Raw genomic sequence first — 26,204 nt, 5'->3', positions numbered from 1 at the left:
CGTGGTGACCAACAGCAAGCTGCGTGAGGGTGTTATGGGGAGGGGGGGGGTGTAGGTGCCGCCTGCTGTGTTAGCAGAAAGACTTTGAAAGTGGCTATGATCACATTCCACGTCATACACGTCCGCGTTTTACAGTCCGAGCGTGTCTGGAGGTGGAGAGATGTTATCGTTTGAAAGCGGGGCCCACGGTCGATGAGTGATCCGCTGTGTGTTGTGATTGATGAGGGAAGGACTGATGAACACTTGATGGGATGAAAGAGTGAGGAGCAAACATACACACTCAGGCCTCAAATTATCATGAGGAAGCAGTGCACCTGAAAGCCCTGCCGGAGCGAGGGTTTTTTCTTTTTGGGGGGGAAGTGCACCCAAGCACCCCCCTCTAGCATCGCCAATGCCTGCAGAGGAACCGGGTTGGCAAAGTTTTGTTTTTCAAGATATAAAGTTAATCATACATTCAATTCTATTGTAAATAACCAAATAAATGTAAACAATTGCTAAATTAATCCATAAAATAAACAAACGGAAGCGTTTTACAACAGGCTAAATAACCCACATTCAGTCAGACTACTTTCCCCCGCCGCCCATTTTGATAACACTGTAAATGTCGGCTCTTCATTCATGTCATGACTTCAATCTTACACTTAATAGTACAAATTATAATTACGAAATATGCGAACGTGTGAAAAGTGGCGACAGACCGAGTTAGCCTTACACGTTAATGTAAACGATTAGAAGTCCTTTCAAACAATGTAAAGTGATTCTTTCGAACTGTGCCCTTATTGAAAACTTGTTCCCATGTCATGACTGAGCTGATTTATTACCTATAATAAAACAATAAACACGCATGCCCACGCCCCGCTTGAACATTGACGGGCCCTCATAAACACACCCGTAGTAAAAATGTTTTTCTTAAGCATCCATTCATTTGTGATGAGTATCATTTTCCCCAATCATAACTTGAGCTACATGTTGAGATACTGTACTGCTTTATTGAGAAGCACAATTTGAATCTACATTTTTTTTTTCCTCCCCCAAAAGGTGAAGAGTTCCTCGCACAAGCATTCATGGCGTGTTGGCTCACGCGATGTGCATTAATCTTAATCCGACGATGTCAGGTGGCGTGACACGGCGTATACGACCTTGAAGCGAATCGCTCGTGTTTACCCCATAACGCTCTTTGTGCGTCCTCACACCATGAAAAAGTGACAAAGGCGCCTCCGTCAACACCACCGCTAATTACATTTCTGGAAATTTATCACCATGGTTACCGCAATTTGACGTCAACATGGTTTGAATGGCGCTTAGGCTTATAATATGTTCAAAGTCTCATTTTGAAACGCAGGGAGGTCAACAGGTAACGTGAAGAATCTCATTAATTACGATTCCTTTCACAAGACAAGGTCTCTCAGTTTTTCTCTCGTGACGATTGTTCAGTTGAGCCACGCAAAGCTCATTCAAGTATGGAAAGTCAATAATTCATGTGCAATATGGAATTTTTCCAGCATGTTTGCTTTTGTAAACGTGAGGTGCTAGAGTAGATAAATATAGCGACTAGCTTCATCTTTTCTGTAAAAATAATTATCTCAACTAGCTCCATCTGTTACCGGGAATTAGCTAATAGCAATATTTTTCGATGTGTATTTATGTAGCTATTGCTCTCCTTCCTTTTGTATAAAATATTGTTTGAGACAATGCACAGAATGTAAATATGATGATAAAAGCACATGTTGGGAGAAACGAGACAGTCACCCAGCACTAATATGCAGGCGGGCGTATGCTATTTAAATCCTCCCCTGCTGTGTATGGCAAAGAAGGGAAAGGTTCATGCATACGCACGTTGCATCATTAGTTGATAGAAATACACCGCATGGAAGATTTGGAGGTACAGATGCGGATCAGATAGTATAGCTTGACTTTTGTCACCTAACACACGCATGCCGGGACAAGATGGATACGAGTGACGAGCTCACGCGGGCTCATATGAACGATAGATGGGGCCATGCGGAGAAAAGAGCTGATCTTCTTACACTTACTTTCAGTGACCTGAATGTACCTCAACACACACACACACATTGAAACTATCTGCTAACATGCACTCATCTCAGAGCAGCTGGCAACCATTTATTTACCTCGGTGACAGGTTCGGCCTGTATCTAAATGGAGAGCTTTCTCCAGACTCGACACACACACACACACACATGCACGTGACTATTTCACCTCTCGCTCAGTTTTTTTTTTGTCCCCCCCCCCCCACACAAATACACTGCTACATCAATACTGTACTCACTGTAGTATTTGTGACTTTCAGGGGTGTGGCCTGAATAAAATAAAAAATCTTGAGTGCATGAAGCTATGAATACCTGAACACGCAGACACAAAATGAGCCTGCGGCATGTTTGCTCCGACTGCATAAAAAGCCCTCCCTCATTAACCCCGGAGGGCGCCCTCATACTCGCCCCCCACCTTTGCCAGCCTCCCATTGTGCCCCTATCTCCTGCAGCATTCTGGGTAAAGTAGTCTTAACAATGTCAGGCTAGATAAGCTCAATGCAAAACCTGCTGATAAGGAGTCAGACTGCACTTAAGGTTTGTGTGCTTTCAAGGTGGCGGTTGATTGGGGGAGCCAATGAGGAGGACCCGCAGTGTGTGTGTGCGGTCACGTTGGCTGGATGCGGTGTTCCATATCTCTGTAATCACAAGCTAAACGGCGAAAACATGCCAGGCAAAAAGGAAAGTAAACACATGGTGATGGACAAAGGCATGTGAATGTGTGGGTGATTTTTAACTGTCGCTAGTCTCATTAGCAATGTTTGTTTTTTCAGAGAAAGAAATGGTGAGTCATGAGTTACTTCCTTGACTATCAAAGCCTCCTTCCAGACATTCATGGCGCAATAAGATGTGTCACTCCTGTTACAGTGCCAGAATAAAATTAAGGCGTGAATATGTTACAGGAAGTCTCAAATAAAATGCGTGTAAATTGGCTCACCTTGTCCCAGAAATGGGCGGCTCGAGATGATCTCAATGTTCCTTCCAGTGGCCTGCTTGCACACACAAAAATGAATATAAAACTCAAAATATTTTTTATGTCCAAAAACCAATAGCTCCGCCTCTTTGCTGTCTCAAGATTCAAAGTTTAGATATTTTTATTCACTTTATAGTTTTGAAATGCAACTTGAAGTTTAAGTAAGACTACAAACCTGTAGGTGGAGCCCTAGAGCAAAGGTCAATGGTTACTTGTGATTGAAGTGAGTTTGAAATCTATGCACAGTGAAAGTTAATCCCCTCGCCTTTTGTTCCTTTAATGGTCGTGTTCCGTTTTGATTCCTGTGAAGACCCGACCCACCTGTACAGCCTGCCGGCAAGATACAGTTTCGCAATTCCACCCCTCCGCCATCAATCAACTACAGCTACAGTTTCAAATAGCTTGTTCCTCTCTCAAACGACCCTCCCACCCCCACCCCATTCTTCCTTCTCATTCTTTTGCGCTTTTATCCCATGGTCCGTTTTCCCTCAGCTGACAAATGATCGCCATTGAAGAACACAAGGCGCTATTCAGAGCTCAAGGAAAAAAAAAAGCAGTGAAATAAAACTTTTTTCTCTTTTTGGAAGAATTGTTTTTTTTTAATGAAACACAAAAAGGCAATAAAATTAAGATAAATATTTTTTTCTTTTTGTACATATGGAAATATGTAAGAAATACCTCCGTGAGAATGAGTGAAATAATATTTTTCCATCTCAACCATACAAAGCGGGTTCCAGTGGGAGAGGAAATAAACAAAACAAAAAATGTCGCTTCCGTCGAAATGGGATGATCAGAAGTAAATCCAGTGTTTATCTTTTTTTTTTTTTCTTACAAAAGTTTCACATGTCAAAAAAGTGTTTGTTGCCAACGTAGTCGTCAAAAGTCAGTCAAAGCCCTAAAAAGAAAAAGGCATTTGTGTTCTCCCCCCTGTACATCCTATACAACAGTCATCACAGGCTTGCATAAACGGTAAGACCACGGTGAACTAAGAAAACCGGCGCACACACGCACGCACACATTTTTTTGGCAAAGCAGGAATAAAAGTGACAAGAAGCATCATTTGCGATTTGATCCTTTTTTCTTTTTTTTGTCTCTCAACATTGTCCCATTGATTGGCGCTGATTGTCCTTCACAGTCACGTGATGCCATTCTGGTTGTCATAGAGACCTCAAGTGCATCAGCTGGGCAGTGTGCAGACAATGTCGCCGCGACGTCTCTCCGAGGCTGTCATAGCAACACTGAGACGAGAGGAACTCTACTTCAAATACCTCGGTGATTGATTGCAGGGGTCCCGGATTCAGATTTGATTGAACTTATTTTTCTTTTTTTAATCATTCTCATAAAATTTTCTTGTAATGTGATGGAAGTGTAAACACGCGGGTGCTTTGGTATTTTAGACGTCGGATAAATATTTACATTTACGTCTGACTGGATTCTTTCCGGATCAGTGAAAAGCAGAAACTTGGTTTCTTTTCCAGTAAGAGTCCGACAGGAAATGGATTAACCCCCTAAACGGGGCTGCCAACCACGCCGGGCGGACATTTTGACCTCATCTGTGATTTTGTTCAGTGCATTCATAATTCAACCTCCTCCCCATCCACAAAGCCGCTGATATAAAAGCATCTCGGCTGCAAAGAAATATTATACAAATATCTATGTATAATATTTACATTATTATACATCCACACGAGGCCACTTTAAGCCAATCACTCACCCAAGCACACGTTTGAAGAAAAAAAAAAAAAGCAATCCGACTACCTGTACGTGTCTTCGCATCCGAATACAAAGATGCAAGAGAGGTATTGATGTGTATGGCTTGAGAGGGGCAAAACATTAGTAGGCGTGACATGACATCATCTTGGCTTGCAACCAATCAGCTCGTGCGCACAGTCCAAAATGACACCTGGAGGCTCCATTGTTTTTTTTTTGGTCCTGTTAAGAAGAAAAGCAGTAAGTGACCTTTCCAACCTTCCCAAAACGACTTGTGGCGTCCTGTGAGTTTCCTCCGTCTCGTGATCCAGCAGAGAGATATCCCATTGGCCCCGCCCCGCCCCATCGGGAAGCGGTTGGCCGAACAGCTTTGGTCACACTCGCTACGAACGCTAGGATACGATCGCCGTGCCGTCGGCACCAATCAGTTGGCCGGTGGTGGGCTCGTACGTGCCGGCCAGGTAAAAAAGATCGTTGGCCGTGGCGCCGGACTTGTGCTCGCGGATCATGTGATCGTATTCGGACCTGCCGACCACCTGACAGCGATGCGAGATGGTCTGGACGTCGTTCTCGTCCTCGTGACTGGACTGGTACAAGGCGTTCTGGGAGAGAGTCGGTCACAATGTCATATGAACCTTTTGCCTTTGAGAAAACCGGTTAACGCGGGAAATGGCACGGAAATAAAATTCTATTTTGTTCATGTAAAAATTCGAATGAAAATCTCATGGCTCTTCCCACTTTTCACTTTGAGGTCTTTACCTTGCCGTCGCAGTGTCGCTTGCCCAGGCGAGTCTCCTCCGGGTGGTAGAACCACTTGACCCTGACCACCATGCTGGAGCTCCACGACTCCCACAGGCTCTCCACCCTGCCGACGTAAGGCAGCTGGGGCCGCCCGGGCGACAGAAACACGGCGCAATCTCCGACCCGCACGGTCTCCTTGCCGCGCACGATGGCCTTGTAGAAGAGCTTGCGGGCTTTGCCCTTCAGACCTCTCCTCTGGTGGTGGAAGAAAACTCTTAATAGTTATCTCAAACTTGACTTTGATTCCGATTAATAAGCTTCTCTTACCTGTGTCGGGTTACCGGACCATTTCCACAGCTGGCGTCCAGGCAGCAGTGGAGTCACACTGCCTTGAGGCTCAGGCGAGGACATCCTCTGCCTTTTAGGTGCCGTCGGGTCCTTGGAGGAAGGTGGAGGACCACTCGGACCTTGATGGTGGCTATTCGCAACTCCGTCCTTTCTTTTCAATTGGGTCTTGGTTGCACTACTGTTTGTCACCACGCTTCCTTTGGAAATGTACTCGGTCCTGTCGTCTGTCCTCCCCTTTGACCCGGAGTGGGTCATTCCGGCCTTGGCCACATAGGGGAGAGCCGCTGCCGTGGCGGGAGGGGTGGCATTGCTCGACTCTGAGCTCAGGTTCTGTCTGTGTTTGTGTTTGTCCTGCTGGAGCAGTGCGCGACGCAGGAGAACCGATGACGACTCTTCGTCAGACGAGTAGGAGGAATCGTTGTCTGAGGAACAAAGGGACGAGGACGATACGGAGCTGGAAGAAGACGATGACGAGGAGGAGGAAGAGGAGCAGACTGAGAGACGGGAGAGAAAGCGGCCGCTACGATGGGACGCGGCCGTCGTTCCTCTTCTTCGCGCCCTGGCACCTCGACCGCCGTCTTCGTCATCCTCATCCAGCTCAGAGTACGAACTCGGGCCGTCGCTGTGGTAGTCCAAAGTGTAATCTGCAGTTTGGCCCCCGTGGCTGCTAGCCGGTAGATCTTTCTGAAGAGGGTCCGGCCGGTTCTCTCGATCGCTTCCTCCCTTCTTTGCGTCCTTCACCAGCATGGCGGGGTGAACGTATCGGAGCGGCGCACCCGCAGAGGACAAAGTTCTACCTCCTTTGCTTCCATTTCCGAGTCGAAGTAGAGCCTTGCTGTTCTTTGTTTTCGGCGAGGTCACCCCTTCGTGATCGAGCTTCACCAGGAACTGTTTTCTGTCTCGATCACTAAGCGGCTTCTTGCTCCCTGCTGCTATCGTTGCGGCGACGACTGAGGAGCAAGTTGAGATGTCCCGGGGCCCAGAGGAAGAGCCCGTGTTGGCGTGTCGCGCCGAACCGGAGTTCCCGCCGCTACCAAAGGCGGAGTAGCCGTTAGCAATGCTACTAAAAGAGTCAACCGCAAAAGGGGAACCAAAGATGCCTCTGAGCGGACTTGTGGAAGTGAGCGGGTGGGAGGCAGGGCGATGAAACAGGCCCAGGTCTCGCTCTCGAAATCTCTTCTGCGTCTTACGGGAAGTCCCGTTGAAGAGGAAGAAGTCCACCGGGGGTCTTTTCCTGGGCGCGGCGGACCAGCTCACCAAGGGAGCGTTGCCTTTGGTCCGAGAGTCCGTCTCCGCTGTGCCGGCAGTCTTAGGAACGGAGTGGATTTTCTTGGGCCTGCCAACTGAGCGAGGAGATGACAGCAGAGAGGAGTCGGAATCAATACGACGTGACAGTTGTTGGGAACAGAGCGAGATTAATAGTGGAGGTAAGAGCTCCGGAGAAATTTAATACCATTATCTCTACCGGGCCAGGTAGGTTTGGACATATCCGATACCTGTCTCTACCTGAAGCATTATCGCGATGAGTGACACGCATGTTTCTGACGACACCTCATAAAATCATGATGAATGTGGTTATACAGAGCATAAAAGGAATTTTCTTCACATATCTCCATTGACAATGTGCTCCTCTCTCACTCACAGTTGGAAACGTGAGCCTATCTGTGATTGCGCGGAATGTACAAACTAAGTAAGACAAGAACGTTTGAAAATGCACACACGTCCATCCAAGTCATGTGCGCCAACTTGGAGGAAAACGTGATAGCATAGCTGCTCGCCTCACCTGGTCTCTTCTCTTGGGGCTTCCCTGCTGGCTCCTCATTGGCTGTGGCCATGTCCTTCTTCTCCTGTGTAGAGCTGCGGCGATATCGCCGGCCCGGTGTGACCAAAAGCGCCGGTGATGGTTCCGCACCTGACAAGAATGTCGCGCTCAATAACGACTTCTATTTTGTCGGTGTGACCCCAAAATATTATACTCACAGCAGATTTGGTATCCAGGTGGGAGGAGTCTGATGTTGGCTAGTGTAATGCGTCCTCGGTCCCCGTCGTCAAACTCCACCATCACGCTTCCCTCCTTCTCGTCGCCTGCACCCCCTGCAGAAAAGCAACAAGTTTTTTTTGTTTTTTTCTCGGTGGTGTGTTCCGAGGATTTGTGTCCCACTCACCTCGGTGGACATAACCGGGGTAAAGACACCGTGAGCGCTCACTCCAGTAGGCACAAACTCGCGTCCCTGCTGCCAAGATGGCCTCAGTCTGGGGCCGCACATCCAGAACCTTTGACCCAAATACAACAAATAAGAAATACAGTCCATCTGGCCAGACGCAAATAACAACAATGTGATCTGAATGAGGATAGAGTGAAACTCACAGCTTCTTGTAGGATTTGCTCCAGTGAATAAATCCGGGGGCGATTCCCGCGCTCCCCTTCTATGACAACACTAAAGCTAGGAGACAAAAAAAAAATATATATATATAACAATACAACCTTTTTAATACATCTTACACAGTAGAAAGCGTGTTCGTACATATCAGGTAGGTCCAGAGTTTGCACCAGGGCTGCGTAGAGCAACTCGTCCTCCTTGGAAATTAAAATCTTCAGGCCGTCGACGAGCATCTCTTTGCTGAGCACACAGTTGGGCAAGGCTGATGAGGAGAACATTGAAAAATTTACAAGATGGAAAATTACTATGTGAGGTCATTGGTTCAGCACGCTGTTAAAATCTTTTAATTATCGGCGCGTCACCTACCGGGTATTTTGCAAGGCATTTTAGGAGGAAGGTGCAACGCTGTCTGATCGTCCTCATCTTCCTCCTCCTCTTCCTCCTCTCCCTCAGAGAAGCTGCTCTCTTCCTCCAGGCGAAAGCCATCGTCGGCGGTGAAGCTCTGCAGGAGTCGGCTGACCGCGTGACCCTGAGCCTGCAAATGTAAATAAGAATAAATTGAAATATATTATGTTGACTAAGGGACAATTCATTAGGCACAAGTCCAGCCAACATAACTCTTAACATCTACACTGAAGTAATAATGCTCCATTTCCTAAATATTCTATCCTACTTTGGTTTATTGTTCTTAATGGCCCGACCGCAAAAAGCAGCTTTCATTTAGGGCGGCTCGGCTATTCCATTGGATGGTGGACAGAAAAGCAACGATGCAGGAAATGATGCACTAACATGGCTTCAAAGCACTTACAAAGCATCCAGTCGGATTGCTCCCATGTTAATCATGTAATGCTCAAATGGTGGATGCGGACAGCTCTGCTGTGTACTGATGAACTTAGTAGCAACAGGCCCGTTGGTGCACGTGCAGGAGTAAGGACCGCCTGCTTCCGGACAAACTAAAGTCTCATTTATTGTGCTCACCTTCCCACACACCTCCGACACTACCCATGCCCAGACAGGTTTAGGCTCGTCCTTCTCCAAGAAGACAACTGATGAGTGATGATGAAAAGTCACCTCGTCCAACAGGTTTGTGCCTGTATTTAGTCTTTCCACGCCGCGCTAAGTGTACATGAGCTGGCGTTTGGGTTGAATTTCCCGCATGCGGCCGGCATCTTGTCACCACCAGAGGCAACGCGTGATTATTCTCCCACTCTCGGCACCGATAGCGTGAGTGTGTGTTACATGGGTGTGTTCCAGGTCTTGCGCCAAACATAATCTATTATTATGCTGCTATGGTGACTCAAGCATTGAAAAGAGGTGGAGGGGTACTTGGGAGATTGGACTGGTTTCCTATCAGGGTGTGTTGTTTCTTCAAAAGGAATCAGCTTTTTTCTTTCTGCTTTTTATAATCCGGGACGCAACAACAATTGACATCTCTGTCTTTATTATTTGAGTTAAGCGCAGATTCTGTGTTTATGTAAATAAGAGTCTCACCTTTCCCAGATGACTGTGCATGTCTAAGTCTCTCCTGGTGACTTCCTTGCAATATTTGGTGTCGTCTTGCAGAGCTCCATGGCCGTCTCCAAAAGGGCAGCCCAGTGAAGAGGCCGCCCAATTGGGAAGAGAAGTTCTTCTCAAACCATGGTGACGTTCACTTTTGCAATCGGCCAGGCATTGTTTCCTGTGGGCCTTCGTCTGCTCCGAGATAACTACGTTTCCTGAGTGTGAAAGGGAACCCAAGTTTTTTTATGTTAAATATCACCCCTAAAGGTAAATTAATGATAAATATGCGTTAAAATCTCACCTGGAGCTCCCGGTTTCTTAACACTGTTTTTGTGGTTTGAGTGGAGCCTCGACGACTGGGCCGAAAAAGAGCCGCCGGCGTTTACGGCAGCGTCTTTGGCGGATGAGCTAATCCCGATGTCATTGGCTCCCTCGTCGCTGTTGCAGCTGCAGTCCTCCTCGTCTTCTGCGGAAGCACAACGTCAATAGGATCAGTCACACAAGGTTTGAATGATCTGAATGCAAACACCATTAACTACGTCCGGGGGACCCGCTTGACGGAATGTATCGACAAGCGACTTTCAATATTCCTTTAGCGTCAGCGCGCGTTTTGAAAAACCTCCGTAATAGTAAGTAGGCTCAGCGGCCACAATATTAGGAACGGCGGGTTCTTGCAGGGATGGGAAGCCAATTTGGCCTCGCACGCACGTCTGCATATGCCGACCTTGATTTGCACGCGGGGGCGCGCTGGCATCTGATAGTTATTGGCAGCTGTGTGTCACCGACAGCGAGGATCGTGTCGAGTGTCGACACATCCCCGACAAACTTGTCACTTACGCCGCCGTCGTCAACACTCGGCCGCGCACGGTCACACATACTCGCTCGGTGTCATTAAAGGCCACAAGGTCAACCAGGAAGTTTCGCATCCCGCGTGGGTCGAATCAAAAATGCTTTCCGAGGAGGGAATCCTCGCTAAGCCGCGAGGGTGAAGAGGAGCGACGAGGACATGGGTGCGACATTCTGAACAGGGCCAGAGCGGGATCGTGTTACCGTACAGTGTCGTGGGGCCTCGGGGTGGCGGCGAATTAAGTTACGAGAGGGAGCGGCATGGCATGCCCCGCGGCAAGTCGTTAACAGTTTGAACGTTGTGACAGAAGAGCCGAGAAGTGAGAAGAGGCCGCGCCGTGTGCCGACAACTTGCTTTTGCACAAATCAAGTGTTGCATCTGTTTCATTATCATTGTGAAAAATTACATAAATGTCATAAATGAATTAAAAAGAGCAAATTCGTCAGACTCACCATGCCCCGAGCTCTCGCTGTCACTCCTTTCCCTGACTTCCTGCTTCTCTGAGGTGCGGGTCGAGCCGGGCGCTCGGTTTGGGTCGGGGCTCATCAACGCCTTTGGTTTGCGACCCCGCTTTCTCTTAACCATCTGACTGGCCTCCCACTCCTGTTGTGAGTCTTAATTTGGAAAAAGGAAAAACAGCAGGAAGTAAGTTCCTCTGGAAGAAAATCATTCTTTGGGTGCTTGGAGATGAAGTCCACAGCGCGCCCCCTCCTCACCTGCTCCTCCGTGTCCGCTGTGACTCTTTGGTCCGTCTTCCGCACCGCCGGCGACTCGGCAGTGCGGCGCGTTGGCCGAGGATGCGGCGCGCTGGGCCGCGGCCTTCTGCTTCAGCTGGCTTTCGCGTCTGGCCAGCCTGGAGCTCAGAGCGCTGGGGCGACCTCTGTGCTTGCAGCTGGCTTTCAACTACGGAAGCGACACGTTGGCTACTGATTAAGCAGCTTTGACTCTTTGCTCCGTTGTATTACTTCTCGTTTTTCTATTTCACATCAAGTCATTATTTACAGGATCTACTTTTTGTGACATTCAATCAAGATTTTCAAAAACGTTTCTAATTTGCGTTGTATTGTTACGAATATAAGTCGCCTTCTTTCTCTTTTTTCACCATTAACAGACCACTTGTGAGGTAATTGCCGTGTTGAGTTGACAAATATCCTTCCAGTAATGGAAAGGTAACAGCCGAAAGTGGACGTCTGTGTCTGTGGGACTGACCTGTGTGGCGCTGAGGCTGCTGAAGTCATGCTTCCTCCTGACTCTTTCTTCATCCTGTAAATTAACACCAGCCCTGGAAAAACACATCAGAGGGAATATATAGTGAGAGAGTGTCATAAAATAAAATAATAAAAATCACACATTTGCATCTGTATGCCCTTCATTCCCGTCATTGTTACGTTATCCACTCTCCGGTTCCCCTCAATCGACCCTGTCTCATAACTTGGATGAGGCAAAATATTCTACTGAATCACCACATTAAAAGAGTGATGATGATGAGGATGGTGTGTATGTGTGTGTGTGTGTGTGTGTGTGTGTGTGTGAGGAGGCTGGTTGGTAGAGGAGGGAACAGGCGAGATGAAGCAGTCTCCAGGGAGTCTGTCCGTTGACCGGAGCTTCGGGGCTCGATCAATAAACACTAACATCTATTGAACACTACACCACGGCGCCTCCGCCCCCACCCGCCTCTCTCGCTGTGTCCTTCCTTCATTGTACGCTGGCGCTTCCGCGCACACGCGTGCACACCCACACACGCACCGTGTTCGCGGCTGGTGTCTGAGGCATGGGAATCTTATATTCCCACAGAGGAAAGCGTCGGGCCTCAGCATCGAGTGAGCCCAGTTATGAGAAATTGTAATGCTGCAGCACACAAGTGTTTGGAAAAGCAGTTTTTGCACAGGGCTTGAACTCGACCCTTAGCAACTTTTGGCGTGAAGCACAACGCCGACATTTTATTTATTTGATTATTCTTTGATTTTGTCTTTACGTCCTTACAATAATTGACATAATTATTAATTGTATGATAATATTCAAACTCTCGTCTGAATATTTAGCGATTCGCTTCCTTCCCTTTGTGGCTTGCGCTCCAAACACTCCCATCAAGAGGAAAGCATAAACAAATGGCTTATTAATAACAAAAAAAAAAAACGTGTTCAGGCACGTAGCAGCTAGCTTTCGTAATTAAACCAACTGTGCTTGAGAATGTGCCGAAGAATTGCAAAGGCATGTGCGAGTAAAGCCTTTCATTGGCATTCCCATTAGCGTTTCTAATAATGGTAACTGTGACAAACCTGGAGTTTCTCTAATCATTTTATCTTGGCGAGGGTAGTGGGAGGGGGGGCACATGCCAACAGAGGTGGGGCGGCATGAGAAAACACATTCATCAATAAGCGGGGTGGAATACTTAGTGTGCGTGTGTGTCAGTGTGTGTTAGCGCGTGCCAAGTAACGTGCGGTGGTGTGCTGCAGTGGGCGCGGCCGGTGTCGAGTCGTTTATCACTGTAATAACTGTACATCAGGACTTTGCCCGGCTATATTAATGCATGCTAATGGTTCACTGGGAAGCGGGACATAATCAATGCGAGTGATAGATATGATTAAAAGTGATTAATGATGATTAATGAAGGGTCTTGTCGGTTTCATCAGGACTCCTCTCAAAAATCCTGCCAGGCGTAATAAGTAAACTCGCATTCAATTTCTCATGAGCTTAGCTTACTGCTAACAAACTATGCAAAGCGCCGTTGACATGCTAACAGCTAGCTTTTTTTTTTTTTTTTTTGGCTCTTACAGCAATGCATATTTGACCAACCCATGAAGATGAAAAATGCAACACTACTCATGGGCATATATTATTTATCCTCTGCAAAGAATGACTAATATTACTGAAATATGATGGGATTATATGACGACGTTCTTTTGAGTTACAATGGTGGCCATGGAAAATCTTAAAGTTGTATCTCAAGGTACCATTGTACTTTGTTGACAACAACAATGCCAAAGTGATGAGCCGCACTATAACTGCCAGTGTGTGTGCACACAAGCAGCTCTTTCCTGCGCCCAATCAAGCAAATCATCAGCTATAGGCGGCGCGTTGAAATCAATTGATTTGAAGAAGTAGAACTTCTTGAAAAATCAAGCGCGCCTTTCACTAAAACCACAAACACAAATCAGGCCAAATGAGCCCCGGCTCGCCAATCAGGCTGATTGTGCGGGCGCCACGTCGCGGGACCTCACCTGAGTCTTTTGGAGGCGTCTGGAGCCGACGCACCGGGGGTGGACTTGCGCTTACGGGGCCGGCCTGGCCCCCTGCGGGCAGGGCTGCGAGACGTTTCCTCTTTCCTGGAAAGAGGGAGGCAAAAGATGAGAGATTAAATGAGGAGAGCGGGTCGACTACAGAGGGAACTTGTTCTGGCTGCGGGTCAAACTGTGTTGAGGTGCGAGAGGGGGGGGGGTGTTGGAGGGGGGGCGGGCAGCATGACAGCGGCATTGTGGTTGTTGAAATGTACAGCAGTGCAAAAGGTGCACATGCATGTGTGTGTGCTTACTGGTGGTCGTGTTTCCTCTGAAGCTTGGCCAATTCTCTCTGTTTCTCTTTGTAGCGGCGCTGTAGCTCGGCCAACTGGACACGCATGGCCAGCTCCTCCCCTCCCATCGTCTCCATGGAGCCCTTCGCTGGACACACCTGACAAACACACACACACAAAGCAAGGGGATTCTAAAGCTGAACCCGAACAAAAATGTGCAGTGTATTATTTACATACATAGCTGCGTACCCTGAACCTCAAAACTCTTGAAACAAAAAGCTCACCGGCTCATGTCGAGGCGTCCAGTTGCACTTCCTGCGCAAATTCAGCCTTTCCCTAATTTGACATCGTTGCTCGGCTCCGCCGTGACGAGGCCCTTCCCCCATCTCCAAGGCCCGGGCGGCCGCCAGCGTTGCCAGACTGTGCAGGTCAAAGGTCAGCATACGCTCACCTGGGGAGAGACGGTTGACGGGCAGGGGTGGGGGGGGGCGGATTGTTACATCGCTTCAGTGACAAGACGGCTGACGGCGTTCTACAAACATGTTGCGCGCGGCGAGCTGATTTATTTTGCTAGCGCCGTAGCCGTGCCTTGAAGAGTGGTGATGTTTACGATATTAGCTGTGTAGTTTATTTGATGTATACGGCTGCTCCTGCCTAATCGTGCACACAAACAACACGTGCCGACGAGAGGGGGGGGGGGGGGGGGGGCGTAGAAGACGTAGAGCGCAATCACTACATCTGTCAATGTCATTAGCTCTGTCATTGTCACGGCACCAGCAGATGAAACAGAATATTCATGAGACTGTCCACACACCTTTGTACATGAAATACACACATACAGTAGTTGTGCTGAGGTGCGCAGACGGCATGCGAGCGCAGAGGAGGACACCAGACGGGAGGAAGGGAGGGAGGGGGAGGAGAACGGAGGGAGGGGAAGCAATAAGAGGTAAAGTGTTTATTGAGCTATCTATTTATTCTCCCACATCTCCTCATTACGGACATGGACAGAAGCCAATTTAGCCTTTGGAGGAGACCGACCGGAGTGGAGCATCACGGTCTCTTCTACGAGGTAGAGGGGACATAAGATGCAGTCTAACGACCATACTATGACGCCATTGTTTACAAATCATTTTTCGTTTCAAAGTGGACTGCTGTTGTAAGTTGGCTCTTTTTTTTTTTTGACCAAGTAGTTTTTCCGAGTACACTAACGTATTAATAAAAGCAAAGCCGGTGAGAAATTATTTGTCTACTATATTTAATGAGTAGAATTTTAATAGAAAGGAAATATGAAAGAGAGAAAAAAAAAACTCCCGATACAAAAGCTCCTGTCTGTGCGCCAATAAAAGAAACGGTGCTAATTTATACAGAGGAGGAGGTATCTTGATTCCGCCGCTATCTGTAATTGCGATCTGCAGCCAACGTCTGCGATATTCTTCCGCACCGAGAAGCAGTGTGAAAGCGTCGGCCCGGAATCGCTTTCATCTCCCCCAATGTTGCAATGACAAAAATTGCCATCAGCGGTATTAATAACAGCGGTTGCGATTTGGCAAACGTTTTGCGAGCCGTGACAGGACTTATTGATTTCACGCCTATTATTACACATGCGTGTGAAATGTGTGTCGCGTGCACTTGTAAACAATGCACACACCATGTACGTGTCACACATATGGACAAAAGTGACGTATGATTTTTACAGGTGTTAATTCTGTTTTGGGAGATGAGGGACAAGATTACAATGGCTTAATAATGAAGAAAAAAAAAACAAAAGGTGTGGTGAAAGGCAAAAAAAAAAAGCGTGAAGCGGAGAGGCGGGAAGCAGCCTAGTGGGGAGACAGAGTCTGATGGAAGAGAGCGGGGATTCATCTGGGATTACTTAACAGCTTACACACACACACACACTCGCTGACACACTCGCTCGCACGCGCACACGCGTTGGCATAAATAAAAACACTCTCTCTCCGAGGGACAAGAGGAAAATAGGAGCGCTTACAGGAGAAGTGTTTAAAAGGAAAAGGGTCTAATTAGCAAAGCAAGACGCCAGAGCCTGGGGGACATGCATGCGTGTGCGCCCGTGTTTTGTGTGTGTATGCGTGTGTATATGTGTGTGTGTGCTGGCTCATTTCCAGAGCGTGAGCAGAGTCGCCACAATCTGTACTCAAGAAAGATTTTTGAACACGCCGCTCGGTGGTCACCTTCATCTTGGTTCTCTTTGCTCTCCAGACTCCGCTGCTGAATCTCCAGCTCAGCCAGTTCCCCCAGGATCTCCATGCCGTGGTGGACCAGGGGGCTCGGAGCTCGGGCCGCGGGTGCTGGTGCGTGCAAGGCATCTCGGGTGGCGCACAGGGCGGCGGCGATGAGAAGCTCCAGGCTCCACATGTAGGCGCCTTGTTGCTGGGCTGCCGTGCTGACACAGGGAGATGGAGAAGGCCCATCCGAGGATGGAGAAGGAAGTTGGGATACTTCCGGTTCCGCTACGCTTCTTTCAATCTGCTTCTCTTCGTCACCGTCGACGACCAACTCTTCATGTTGATTGGTCTGGTCTTCCTCCTCTTTTGTCTCTTCTGCAGGCTCTCCCAGGAGAGAGCAGTCTGTTGCTTCGCACTCCATTTTGTCTCCTGCAAGCTCCTCTTTCCCGCATACCTCATCGTCTTTGGATATCTGGGATCGCTGAAGGGCTTCGCTCGCAGCCGGGCCGGCTGGATCCGGGACAGAAGACGGGGGCAGCGGGCCAGAAGTGGTCTTTTCATGCTCGGCAACAGCGAAGCCACCCCCTTGACTTTCCTCCCCCTTTTCTTCTGTGGGTCCACTGTGGGATTCCACCACTTCACAGTCTTGCTCCTCCGCCTCTTCTTCTTCTTCTTTGTCCCTCCTGGTCTCATCTTTAGTGAGAGGCGGGATGTGGGGAAGAGGCTGGAGAGACTTTGAGTCAGGCTCGGCCAGCCGCGCTTCCTGCGAGGCTTGCTCAGCCAAGCGGGCTTCGGGCGGCGAAGGCCCGGCCTTGAAACCCATGCAGAGCGGAGGGAAGGCGTAGACGGGTGGCAAGTCTGGTGGAAAGACAAGAAGACAAAAGCCAATGAAACTTTTCCCACCCAAAAAAACTAAAAACCCAAAACCAGCACATGAAACATTTTCAAGGAATCAAACAATCTTTAGGTGGGGGGGGATTGTATCATCTGTTCATTTTTCATTTTTGTTTGAAATGTATGACCATTCAGCTCTGGCAGACAGGATGAAGAATGTGATTAAAGTTGGCATAATACACTGACAGCAGGGTGCAGAAGGAAGGAACAGTGTGAACGTTACAGTATTCGCTACTCTGTGTGTGTGTGTGCGAGTGTGTGAGCAGGATATTGATGACACTCTGCCATTTCCCTGTGATTGCAGCACCAGCCCTGTCAGCCTATTATTGATGGTATCCCTCCACCCCCTGACAATGCAGCCAGATGAATGCTTATCCTTCCGCCTGTACTTCTCAAGGACCCCTGAAGGTTAAGGAGGGCAGGTCTCATGCTTATACACACACATATATGGTATCCCCATCCTTGACCGCCGGCCCCCTTTAACATGCATCGAGGAAAATTGCATATATTCTACTCAGGATGTTTTAACAGTACCAAGACAAGTTGGAGTGGTCAAGACATACCTGGTGAAGAGTCCCTTAAAATATTTTGATATCCCAAAAATTTGTTTTCCTCCTCCTGTCACTTGACAGCCGACAAGTGAACTTTGGCTGGTGTGGCTGCTTTAGAGGTTCTTTCATTCTTTTTATTGTCTTTCTAACTTTCATCTTTCATTAATTTCTTTTTTTAATTTTCAAAGTGTGAGTCATCAGCCAGCTTGTGAACAGAGCCTTTGTACTGGTGTTGCTACTTTTGAGCAACTTGTTGCACTGTGGAAAACACCCGCCAATTCAATTCTAGAGCTTGATTTTATTTTATAGAATAGATTTTGTTAGCATTTTTTTTAATATTGTTAACAATCTGCGTGGAACGTCAAATTCAGAAGACAATTCACATTTTAGGGACTTTTAGTATCGTAACGAAATACTCAATTTGAACTTCTGGTTATTTCCCACCGCTGTTAAATATTCACTTAGATATTCACTTAGATGCAGCCTCCAATTTTTTCTCTCACCAAAGCTCTCAGCATTTATCAATTAATCATTAACATTCCCACTCACCAGGCTCGAGGGATTGCGGGTAGTCCTGAGGTGGCTGCCCCTCTCCCCTGTCGCTGGTCCTCTCCAAGCCTTTGGGTAAGAGCGACGGTGCGGGGCTGAGTGCTGGCGAGCGGGGAGCCGCCGCAGCCGGGCTGGGGGCGGGGGTCAAGGGATTGGGCGGGTGGCTTCGTCTGGAGGGGGAGTGGTAGCACGGCGACTGACGGCTGGGACACAGCCCCGGCGACGGCGCCGACGTCTTTGGCGGGGGAGGCGTGTGCGAGAAGGGTTTGGCCACATGGGAGGACGTGGTGGAAGAGGATGATGAGGTTCTCGAGTCTTCGAACGGAGCGGCTTGCTCGTCGTGTTTTCGCTACGAACACAGGGAAAAAAAAAAGTTTTCTCCCGTGAGAGGAGATAAAAGTACACACGGGGGCCAAGCTGGTCCGACATGTGGTACCTGTCCCAAGGAATGGCGCTGCAAATGCTCCATGGCCCGATGTTGTTGTAGCGCGTAGAGTTCCTGTTGCCGTAGGAATGAGGAACGGGAGTAGACGGGATGATGCTGAAGGTGAGGAGGGGCCCCGCGGGCTCCATAGACAGAAGGCCACAGACCCGATTGCTCTAAAACGTCTGCGGGACGGACAAGAGAGCTGGTCTGGAGATATTGACTTTAAAGCCCGACGTAGTTGCTTTGTGAAGAAGAAGTCAGCCATATGTGTGTGTGGAGCGGCTTCAAAGACAAGTATGTCACAAAGGTGCTCTTTGTGGATGCTTGGCTGAGGCCATCTTCCCCAAACCACCACAACTCCCCCCCCCCCCTTAACTATTTAAAATCGGGTGTTATTCTGTTCAGCCCCGCCCTGTCCTCATCACACACACACATGGTCACACACATATGCCTCCTTGGCTGCTTTGTCACTGGGAACCTTTGTTCTGCGAGATTAGCCTGAGTGGGCTAATGTTTCCCAGGGGAAGGGTTCAGTGGATGCACTTCCCTTCTCCGCAGGAACTCCCACGGAGCGGAGCGAGGGAGGCGGGAGATAATTAAATTTCACAGCCTGTTTGCAAAGAAGGATTCAGACACACTCGCACGCACATACACACGCGATCTGACTTCCCGAAGATGTAAACCAGAACCCTTAACGCTGATCAACGTCTTATGTCGGTCCAGACATGACGACACAACTTAGCTTGTCACGAGAGAGACGAACGTCAGTTGAAACGCTTTTGCATAATGCCGGGGGCCCACGCTGCTGAGGGCAATGGAAATAGCTGCTCCGATTAACGACGCTATAAAACACGCTCGCACTGACAGAGGGACTTAGTTGAGCATTATATTATGATTAGCCAATGATACTAAAACGCTGGGAGAGAAATGGCAGCAGTTCCATTGGCGCAAATGGAGAGAAGGAAGGAGACGAGATGGGAGCTGGCGTTCGGACGGCGGCGAGCTTGCCATGTACTGTGTGTGCGCGTCGGGACGTACCAAGGTGATGATGAGGTCCAGGCTCCGTAGGAAGGACCATCAGCGGGGAGCTGGGGTCTTGGGTGAGCGAGCCAAGCACAGGCTGGAGAGGGCTGGGTAAGCCCGGGGGGAAACTGGCACTCATCCCCACGTGGTTCAGACCTGGAATAAAAAGTGCAATAGTGCTCTCAGCATACCGTCGTCCAAGCCAATGGGTGAAAAATGTCCACTCACTATATGAATGTCCCATCCAGAGGGAGGGACTTCCCGTTCTGTGCATCCAGTGATGGTGAGCGTGAGCGGCGGCGGCGTCTGCCCCCAACTGGCTGGCGCCTCCGGGCACCAAGAGGTGAGAGGTCAGGTCACCGTGGCAACTACTCGAAGGGTGGATCCTGGCAAACTCGATGCGATCCTTGCTGTCCCTTTTCAACCGGACACCAACTTTGCTCATTATCCTCATTAGCTCATTCGACATCGTCACAATTATCATCATTACCATCCTTGTGATCTTCATTGCCACGACAACCATTATGTTCATCAAGGATGAGTGACAGCCAACTTTTTTTTTTTAAAGGCCCATAATAGAGCCGTGATACTTAAGAGACATTTGTATTAGTCCCCATACCATTAAGGCATCGAGGCCCATCTCAGACTAAAAGGCAGACTAAGAGATAGTGTTTGTGTGTGTGTGTGTGTGTGTTGGGGTGGTACGGAAACACTACATCAAAGGCTGAGTGGAGTAAATGGAGTGAGTGAGGGGGTGTAAAGAGACAGCGACCAAAAACCGTGGACAAAGAATAAAAGGCCTGCGACGAGAGAAAACAGATGTGTTCATTCATGCTTTGGTGGAAGTACGTACCTCATCATCAAGTCTCTGTCCCTGTCCAGGTGATGAAGACCCATCTGATCCTCTGTCATCCTCTTCCTCTCCTCTGCCTCGCGGCCGAGTGGATACATGGGTCGGGACACCCCTGGAACACAAATGCGGCTAAATGCTTACAAATGGAGAAATGAACAAGATCATTAAAACACTTTGGTGTCTTTGTTGTTACTTCCTTTGACTGGAAATTGTAACGTGTGTGCTAATTGGATGCTAACAGCCAACCAGGAGTGTGTGTATGTGTTTGATTGGCCAGATTGAGTGGACATGGAAAGTGCATGAAGTATGCTTTTCCTGAAACAGAGGCTCCTCTTAAACGCCCTTGGGAACTTAACTGAACTAAAAGTGTGACTCAAGAGATATTTCCCGTGAATGCAATCAAAATACGTCTTTCATCTCCTTTCTCCATCGTGCAAAATGACACGTCGACATAGAAGCTGCTTTCAGTTTTGATTGTGAGATTCTGGTGTGCTGGGGAAAAAATTGTCTGCCTTGTTATAATTGGCCGGCCTGTTGCGTCCCCAATTAACATCAAACGGACCAAGAAATGGAGGCGACACCAACAGCTCCTATTTCTGTTCAAATAGCCCAAAGGCCCAAAATAGCATGAATTGACTTTGAATGCAAGGAACATAGAGCAGCGTCTGACCTTTCATGCTGGGCAGCACTCTGCCCTGTCTGCTGTGTCCAGGGGTGTTGTCTGGAGAGCGATGGGGGGGCCTGGCCACCGCTACTGCAATACCCACCGGAGGCTGCCTCACCTCCCCCTCTCCCGCCTCGCCAGCCTCCCTCCCGCCTTTATCGCCCTTCTCTCCCTCGTTAGAGGAGCCTCTGCGAGGAGGGAGCGACTGTTTGGGTGGGTCTTGTACGCCGCTGTTTTTGCCTCCGCTTCTCTCCCCCTTCTCTGATCTCTCCCCACCTTGCTTAAGGCAGCCCAAGCCCCCAAAGGGGCTCCGCTGGGGCAGCAGTAAAGGCTGCTGGGAACTGTAGTTCATCAAGTTCTTCATGGCGTTGCCCTCCCCTGCTGTGCTCGGCGACGAGGGATGGGATAGCGGAGTAGATTGGTTGTTGTCTTTGTTACAGGCTGATGTACCGGCGTGACGGGACTCTTTCTTCTGCTCATCCTGTGGTCCTCTTCGAGCACTCCACGATGTCGTCACCTGGCCATCTCTTCCCTTTTCTTCCGTGCCGTGGCTGCGGTGCTGTTGGTGTCGTATGCGGGCGACTTTTTGTCCCTCCCTCTGAATCGCTGACCCCGCCCTTCCATCCGACTGAGTGCAGTCCCTAAAAGGAGGAGAGCCAGTCTTGGACGTGGACCAATGTCCAGCCCCGGGGTACGTCCCGGGGGCATCTGGAGGGAGCGAGGGCCGGCAAACATCCTCCACAACCTCCACGTCTCGGAGGGACGAGGCTGTTTCCAGGCTGCAGGATCGCAGCTCAGGCTGAGAGCTGGAACTGGGATTGTGTTTTTGGAAGTGCTGTGTTTGTTGGCTCCAGTCGGGGGGCTTGTCAGCCTTGCCGTATCCCAGCTGCTGCAAATGTGTTTGGGATTTGTCCTTCTTCTGGCAACTGCTAAGGCGACTGAGGTGCTGAGAGGGACTTTCGTAAGCTCCCTCTCCGTTTCTGTCCTCTCCCTTTTTACCGGCGCGACACTCGGGGGTTGCCAGATCTCCCAGCGCTCCCACAGAAGGGACAAACGTCGGGCCTATGATTTTAGCCTCCCTGCTGGACCCTCCAGAAAGCGTCTCTTTGGAGGGTACGACGGTAATAGGCGCCGGGTGGCAGTAAAAATCGGGATGCGGATGGTGATGCGGATGAAGCCAGCTTCCTACCACTGCTGAGCCCATGTGCAAGCTATGAGTTGGGGGTGGGGGCGGTGGAGGAGGAGGCATGGAGTAGGAGGCCACAGAGTGCGGAGGTGCCAAGATGGCCGCTGCAGCAGCCGTACCTCTTCGTATACATTCCGAGGAAGCGCCGGAAGAGTCGCTGATCCTCATATCCCCGTTTATGGGCTCTTTATAGCAACGCCTACTTCCTCCAGAAGGAGTTCTCCCTGCCCCGCCCCCGCTACAGCTGCTCAACGTGTTCCCCTTTTCACTGGGGACAGTCTCCGCACCAGAAACACTGGAAAGTTTGCAGGCACTGGTATGTTTCCCTCCCTGGCTGTCGTTGTCTCTGTGCTCCTTGTGACGCTCCAGAAGGTGTCTGGAATCCTCCTCCCTGCTTTGGAGAGTGAGGTGAAGCATGGGAGGAGCATGGGAGGGGTGCGGGTAGGCTTTGTGCTGGATGCTTGATGGAGTGGGAGCAGTCGTTTGATGAGGAGGAAGCTGATGTTTTTCTTTATTGTCCTGGTGACGCTCTTTACTGATGGATCTGTCTTTCTCCTTCGATAAGGACGCGACAACCTTCTCGCCCGCGTCCCTGGCGCTCTTGCTGGCGCTGTCCGTCTCTCGGCCGCAGGAACCGAGCAGGTGGCCGGAAGCGGATCTGACAAGCGGGGGAAGGCTGTGATTGGTGGAGAGCAGAGGGGGCTGGGTCGGAAGGCCTCTTAGGTAGAAGTGATCTGGGAGAAGAGAAAAGGTACCTTCCATCACTGGGCCAATCAATCGCTCAATCGATCTCTGCTAAACGTACCTTTTTGAGTTTCATAGAAGCGGTGCTGTCCATACAGACTGTTGTTATGGTGATCCAGCGGACTCATGGGAAGAAAGGGGGAGGCGAGACTTCCTGAATAGCTGGGGTACCCTGTCAAAGGGAGGAGAGAGCATTGACATTCAGCAGCTCTCTAAACATACAATTTATTTCGACAATCTATCACAAAATTGCCGCTTTGTAAAACAGACAAAAACAACATGGCTACATTCACTTTTGCACTAACATGCCACATGACTTGACATTATTTACAGTGGACAAAGTGGTGACAAAAACCACAGCAGGCAGCTTCTGCCAAATGTTTGCAGCATTTAAGCGGATGGAATTTGCTAAACTCCAAAAGATATTTCTTCGCCCCAAACGCAAGACAAATATAGCGTGAACCGTCGCAGCGAGCCTCCCGGGAGGTCGCCGGGAGGTAAACGGTCGTTCTCCTCTGTCTTCAAGGACGTTGAACTGCATTGTGGAATTGGGATGGATCAGAAAGTGGCCAAATCACAACAACATGCGAGAGGCGCCCATCTCCCAAGCGAGTGGGACCAAAAGGCTCCAATTGCGTTTGCGGCCGTGCTCTGTTCTTCAGCAGCTGGTTTCATGCCCCACAGAGTGTCCTTGCTGGCCCGTTAATTGGCAGCCGTTAAAAGTTTAATGGTGGTGGCCAAAGTAAACAGCACTCCATAAAAACTCATCCTACGCATTCCACAGTCGCACTGCAAAACCGCCGACACCCCCTTTTCTGCTCCGGCATGTGTGACTGTGTTTGGTGGAGGGGGGGGGGGGGGGGGGTCTTGTTCATGCGGCCATGTAAATGCACCGACGTGTACGCTCCACTGTGAGTGAATGTGTGTGCGTGATTACTCTGAATGGTTAACAACCAGTGAATCTAAATGGCAACAATTAGCCAAAAGGCTCTATCAGCCATCTAAAGCCAATCCCCCGAGTAATGACAAGTGATAAAATTCAGGAGGGTGGGAAGACGAGAGGAACAAAGAGCAACCAAGCAAAAGTAGGGGGGACCAAAAAGGACGAAGGCTAAGAGATGGAATAAATGACAAAGCGGGAGTGCGAGTAAAAGAAGAGGGGCCTGTCAATATGAAAAGGCCGTAATGCCATGTTGCTGCCGTGCCGGGAGGCAGATGTGGCTACGTTGTTGTTTGGGATGGAAGATGAAGGGAGGAGTGAAAGGAAAGTGCACAGCTTTGAGATGGAAGAGATAAGAGGATGGCGGCAAAGAAAGTAAGGAGAGGAGCCATGAAACAAGGACAGGTGTGTGTGCGTAAATATGTCATACAACTGTGCCTTTTTGTGTGTGAGTGTGTGTCGGCCAGGTCTCTCCTCATTGTGCTGGCTCCACACTCCACTCTCTGGACAGCGGCCAGCTGGCAGCGGGCCCGGCGGAGCTCCCCGGCTTGAATTCTTAAAAACAATCATTTGTAGTGTGCCGGCGTGCTCGTGAATGCCAGCGCGCGTGCGTGTGCACACGTGTTGGGAAAATCAAAAGCTGAGCCACGGCAGGCCCAAAATCTGTCTGATAGGGAACGCTCACACACACACACACACACACACGTGGGTGCTCTCCATTGGTTGCTATCCCACCACCGCCGTTTCTTTCTATGAAGCTGATTTATAAGACAGCCACTCTAGGAGACAGTGGCGCTCATTTCCCGGGCTTAAATGTTGCTATTTATTGCTAGATGAGCTACAAATGAGACGACTTGTCTTGTTTCACAACTGGAACCCTGAATGGAATTTCTGCGGTCCGACAGTTTGATAGAAATTTGTCACAAAGTTGAAAGCGTCAAAGAAACCGTCTCTCCTCCGTCTTAAAGAGTCAGACATGCTGTTTCTTGTCATTATCCATTTAGTTGAAAATGTAGTCATTAGTTAGGATTTCCTGTCACAATTAAATTGCCTTTGTCACTGCAGGGCTATAATATTGTTTCCACTTTTATGGGTTGCACGTCTCCTCTTAAAAAAAAAAACCCGCTACGTACAAAGTCATTTTGGCCCAACATGTCACTGATGGGCCAAAGCTACCAAGAAATGGGTTACAAGCAAAGCTGAGCTTAATAAAAACAAAAGCTTTACTACAACTTTAAAACTGCTGGATCAAAAACAACCCCCCAAAAAAAAAGGCTAAACTCTACTTGAGTCAATTTGACCCAACTTTCTGGGTTGTTTTAAATAAAACAACCGCCCCAAATTGGATTGTTTTGATAAAACAACCCACAGTTGGGTCAAATTGACCCAAGTAGCAGTTGTTCCTTTTTTTTTCTCTCCAAAGTCAGGGTTGTTTTTATTTGAATCCTGTCGAGAATTATAATTATATCATTCAATTTCACACATTAAGGTACGAATGAGTCAAATGATTCCTGAACTGTCAACTATCAGTCAGGCACGAACCTAAAGCCCGCACTGAAAAGTAAAGATAACCACGTCAAACTCATTGTTTGACCACAAACGGTTAACTGCCAAAAGACGACACGTCGTGTAGATCTTTGTGATCAGGAAGGGGGCCGTTGGAGGTCGGTTTGCCCACAGGGGGGGGCTTGAAGGTGGGGACAGGGGTGGAGGGGCTGCCTCACTAAAGTTTCGCTCTGTGCTCTTCCTATTTGTGGAGCAAAAGGTTGAGACACACACTGGACTCTTCATTAGGTACGGCATATACATTTAAAGAGATACAACGTCTGGATGTTGATTTAAACGAACCCATAATTATCTTTTATTTACGATACATCTATCGAAGTGAATAGTTTGTGCAGGTGCTGCGGGATCAGTGAGGACACACCTGTCTTTGGGAATGAAAATTAAGCCCGCCATAAAGTATATCATTATGTTTTAGGGTCGAGTCTCGGTTTGCGGTTAAATGCCGTTCCCAGGAAATGAATGTAAGTCAATGTAATTTCCTCTGTAGCGATGGAAATTGTATACGTGTGTGTGTGTAACGAGGGTGGACGACCTCATAAAACCCTCAAAGTGGGTCAGGGGG

The 26,204-nt window shown here is 48.9% G+C and overlaps 1 protein-coding gene and 1 long non-coding RNA gene across 9 annotated transcripts in view; one reads left to right on the top strand and one right to left on the bottom strand.

The window, feature by feature from the left end:
- Positions 1-3,601: 3,601 nt before the first annotated feature.
- Positions 3,602-26,204, bottom strand: part of bahcc1b (BAH domain and coiled-coil containing 1b) — a 69,357-nt gene continuing 46,754 nt past the window's right edge. For 5 of the 6 annotated variants that reach the window (XM_088359195.1, XM_088359198.1, XM_088359196.1 and 2 more), the window contains 25 exons: positions 23,198-23,308; positions 21,213-23,126; positions 20,543-20,654; positions 19,918-20,105; positions 19,705-19,845; positions 18,676-18,848; positions 18,240-18,588; positions 16,252-17,103; positions 14,344-14,510; positions 14,081-14,217; positions 13,770-13,874; positions 11,758-11,830; positions 11,265-11,451; positions 11,001-11,162; positions 10,003-10,167; positions 9,693-9,916; positions 8,568-8,736; positions 8,346-8,463; positions 8,189-8,264; positions 7,986-8,094; positions 7,801-7,914; positions 7,604-7,732; positions 5,800-7,163; positions 5,491-5,727; positions 3,603-5,333 (listed from right to left, as the gene is read on the bottom strand). In XM_088359195.1, coding sequence (XP_088215321.1) covers positions 5,124-5,333; positions 5,491-5,727; positions 5,800-7,163; positions 7,604-7,732; positions 7,801-7,914; positions 7,986-8,094; positions 8,189-8,264; positions 8,346-8,463; positions 8,568-8,736; positions 9,693-9,916; positions 10,003-10,167; positions 11,001-11,162; positions 11,265-11,451; positions 11,758-11,830; positions 13,770-13,874; positions 14,081-14,217; positions 14,344-14,510; positions 16,252-17,103; positions 18,240-18,588; positions 18,676-18,848; positions 19,705-19,845; positions 19,918-20,105; positions 20,543-20,654; positions 21,213-23,126; positions 23,198-23,308 — 7,586 coding nt within the window. In that variant the 3' untranslated portion in view covers positions 3,603-5,123. Of the gene's footprint in view, positions 5,334-5,490; positions 5,728-5,799; positions 7,164-7,603; positions 7,733-7,800; positions 7,915-7,985; positions 8,095-8,188; positions 8,265-8,345; positions 8,464-8,567; positions 8,737-9,692; positions 9,917-10,002; positions 10,168-11,000; positions 11,163-11,264; positions 11,452-11,757; positions 11,831-13,769; positions 13,875-14,080; positions 14,218-14,343; positions 14,511-16,251; positions 17,104-18,239; positions 18,589-18,675; positions 18,849-19,704; positions 19,846-19,917; positions 20,106-20,542; positions 20,655-21,212; positions 23,127-23,197; positions 23,309-26,204 lie in introns of all 6 variants that reach the window. The other variant, XM_088359199.1, reaches the window with a different exon arrangement.
- Positions 9,199-11,911, top strand: LOC148382486 (uncharacterized). 3 transcript variants are annotated; one of them, XR_015853897.1, is made up of 3 exons: positions 9,199-9,284; positions 9,765-10,205; positions 11,660-11,911. It is a non-coding gene; the product is annotated as an uncharacterized LOC148382486 (long non-coding RNA). The 3 variants fall into 3 exon arrangements; XR_015853896.1 differs by lacking the exon at positions 9,199-9,284 and adding an exon at positions 9,317-9,425; XR_015853895.1 differs by lacking the exon at positions 9,199-9,284 and adding an exon at positions 9,424-9,556.

This window comes from Syngnathus floridae, chromosome 18 (assembly GCF_059516105.1).
Source record: "Syngnathus floridae isolate MCC-2025c chromosome 18, RoL_Sflo_1.0, whole genome shotgun sequence".
Lineage (NCBI taxonomy): Eukaryota > Metazoa > Chordata > Actinopteri > Syngnathiformes > Syngnathidae > Syngnathus > Syngnathus floridae.
The sequence above is the reverse complement of the archived record's forward strand: the minus strand, read 5'-3'. Positions and strand labels throughout refer to the sequence as shown.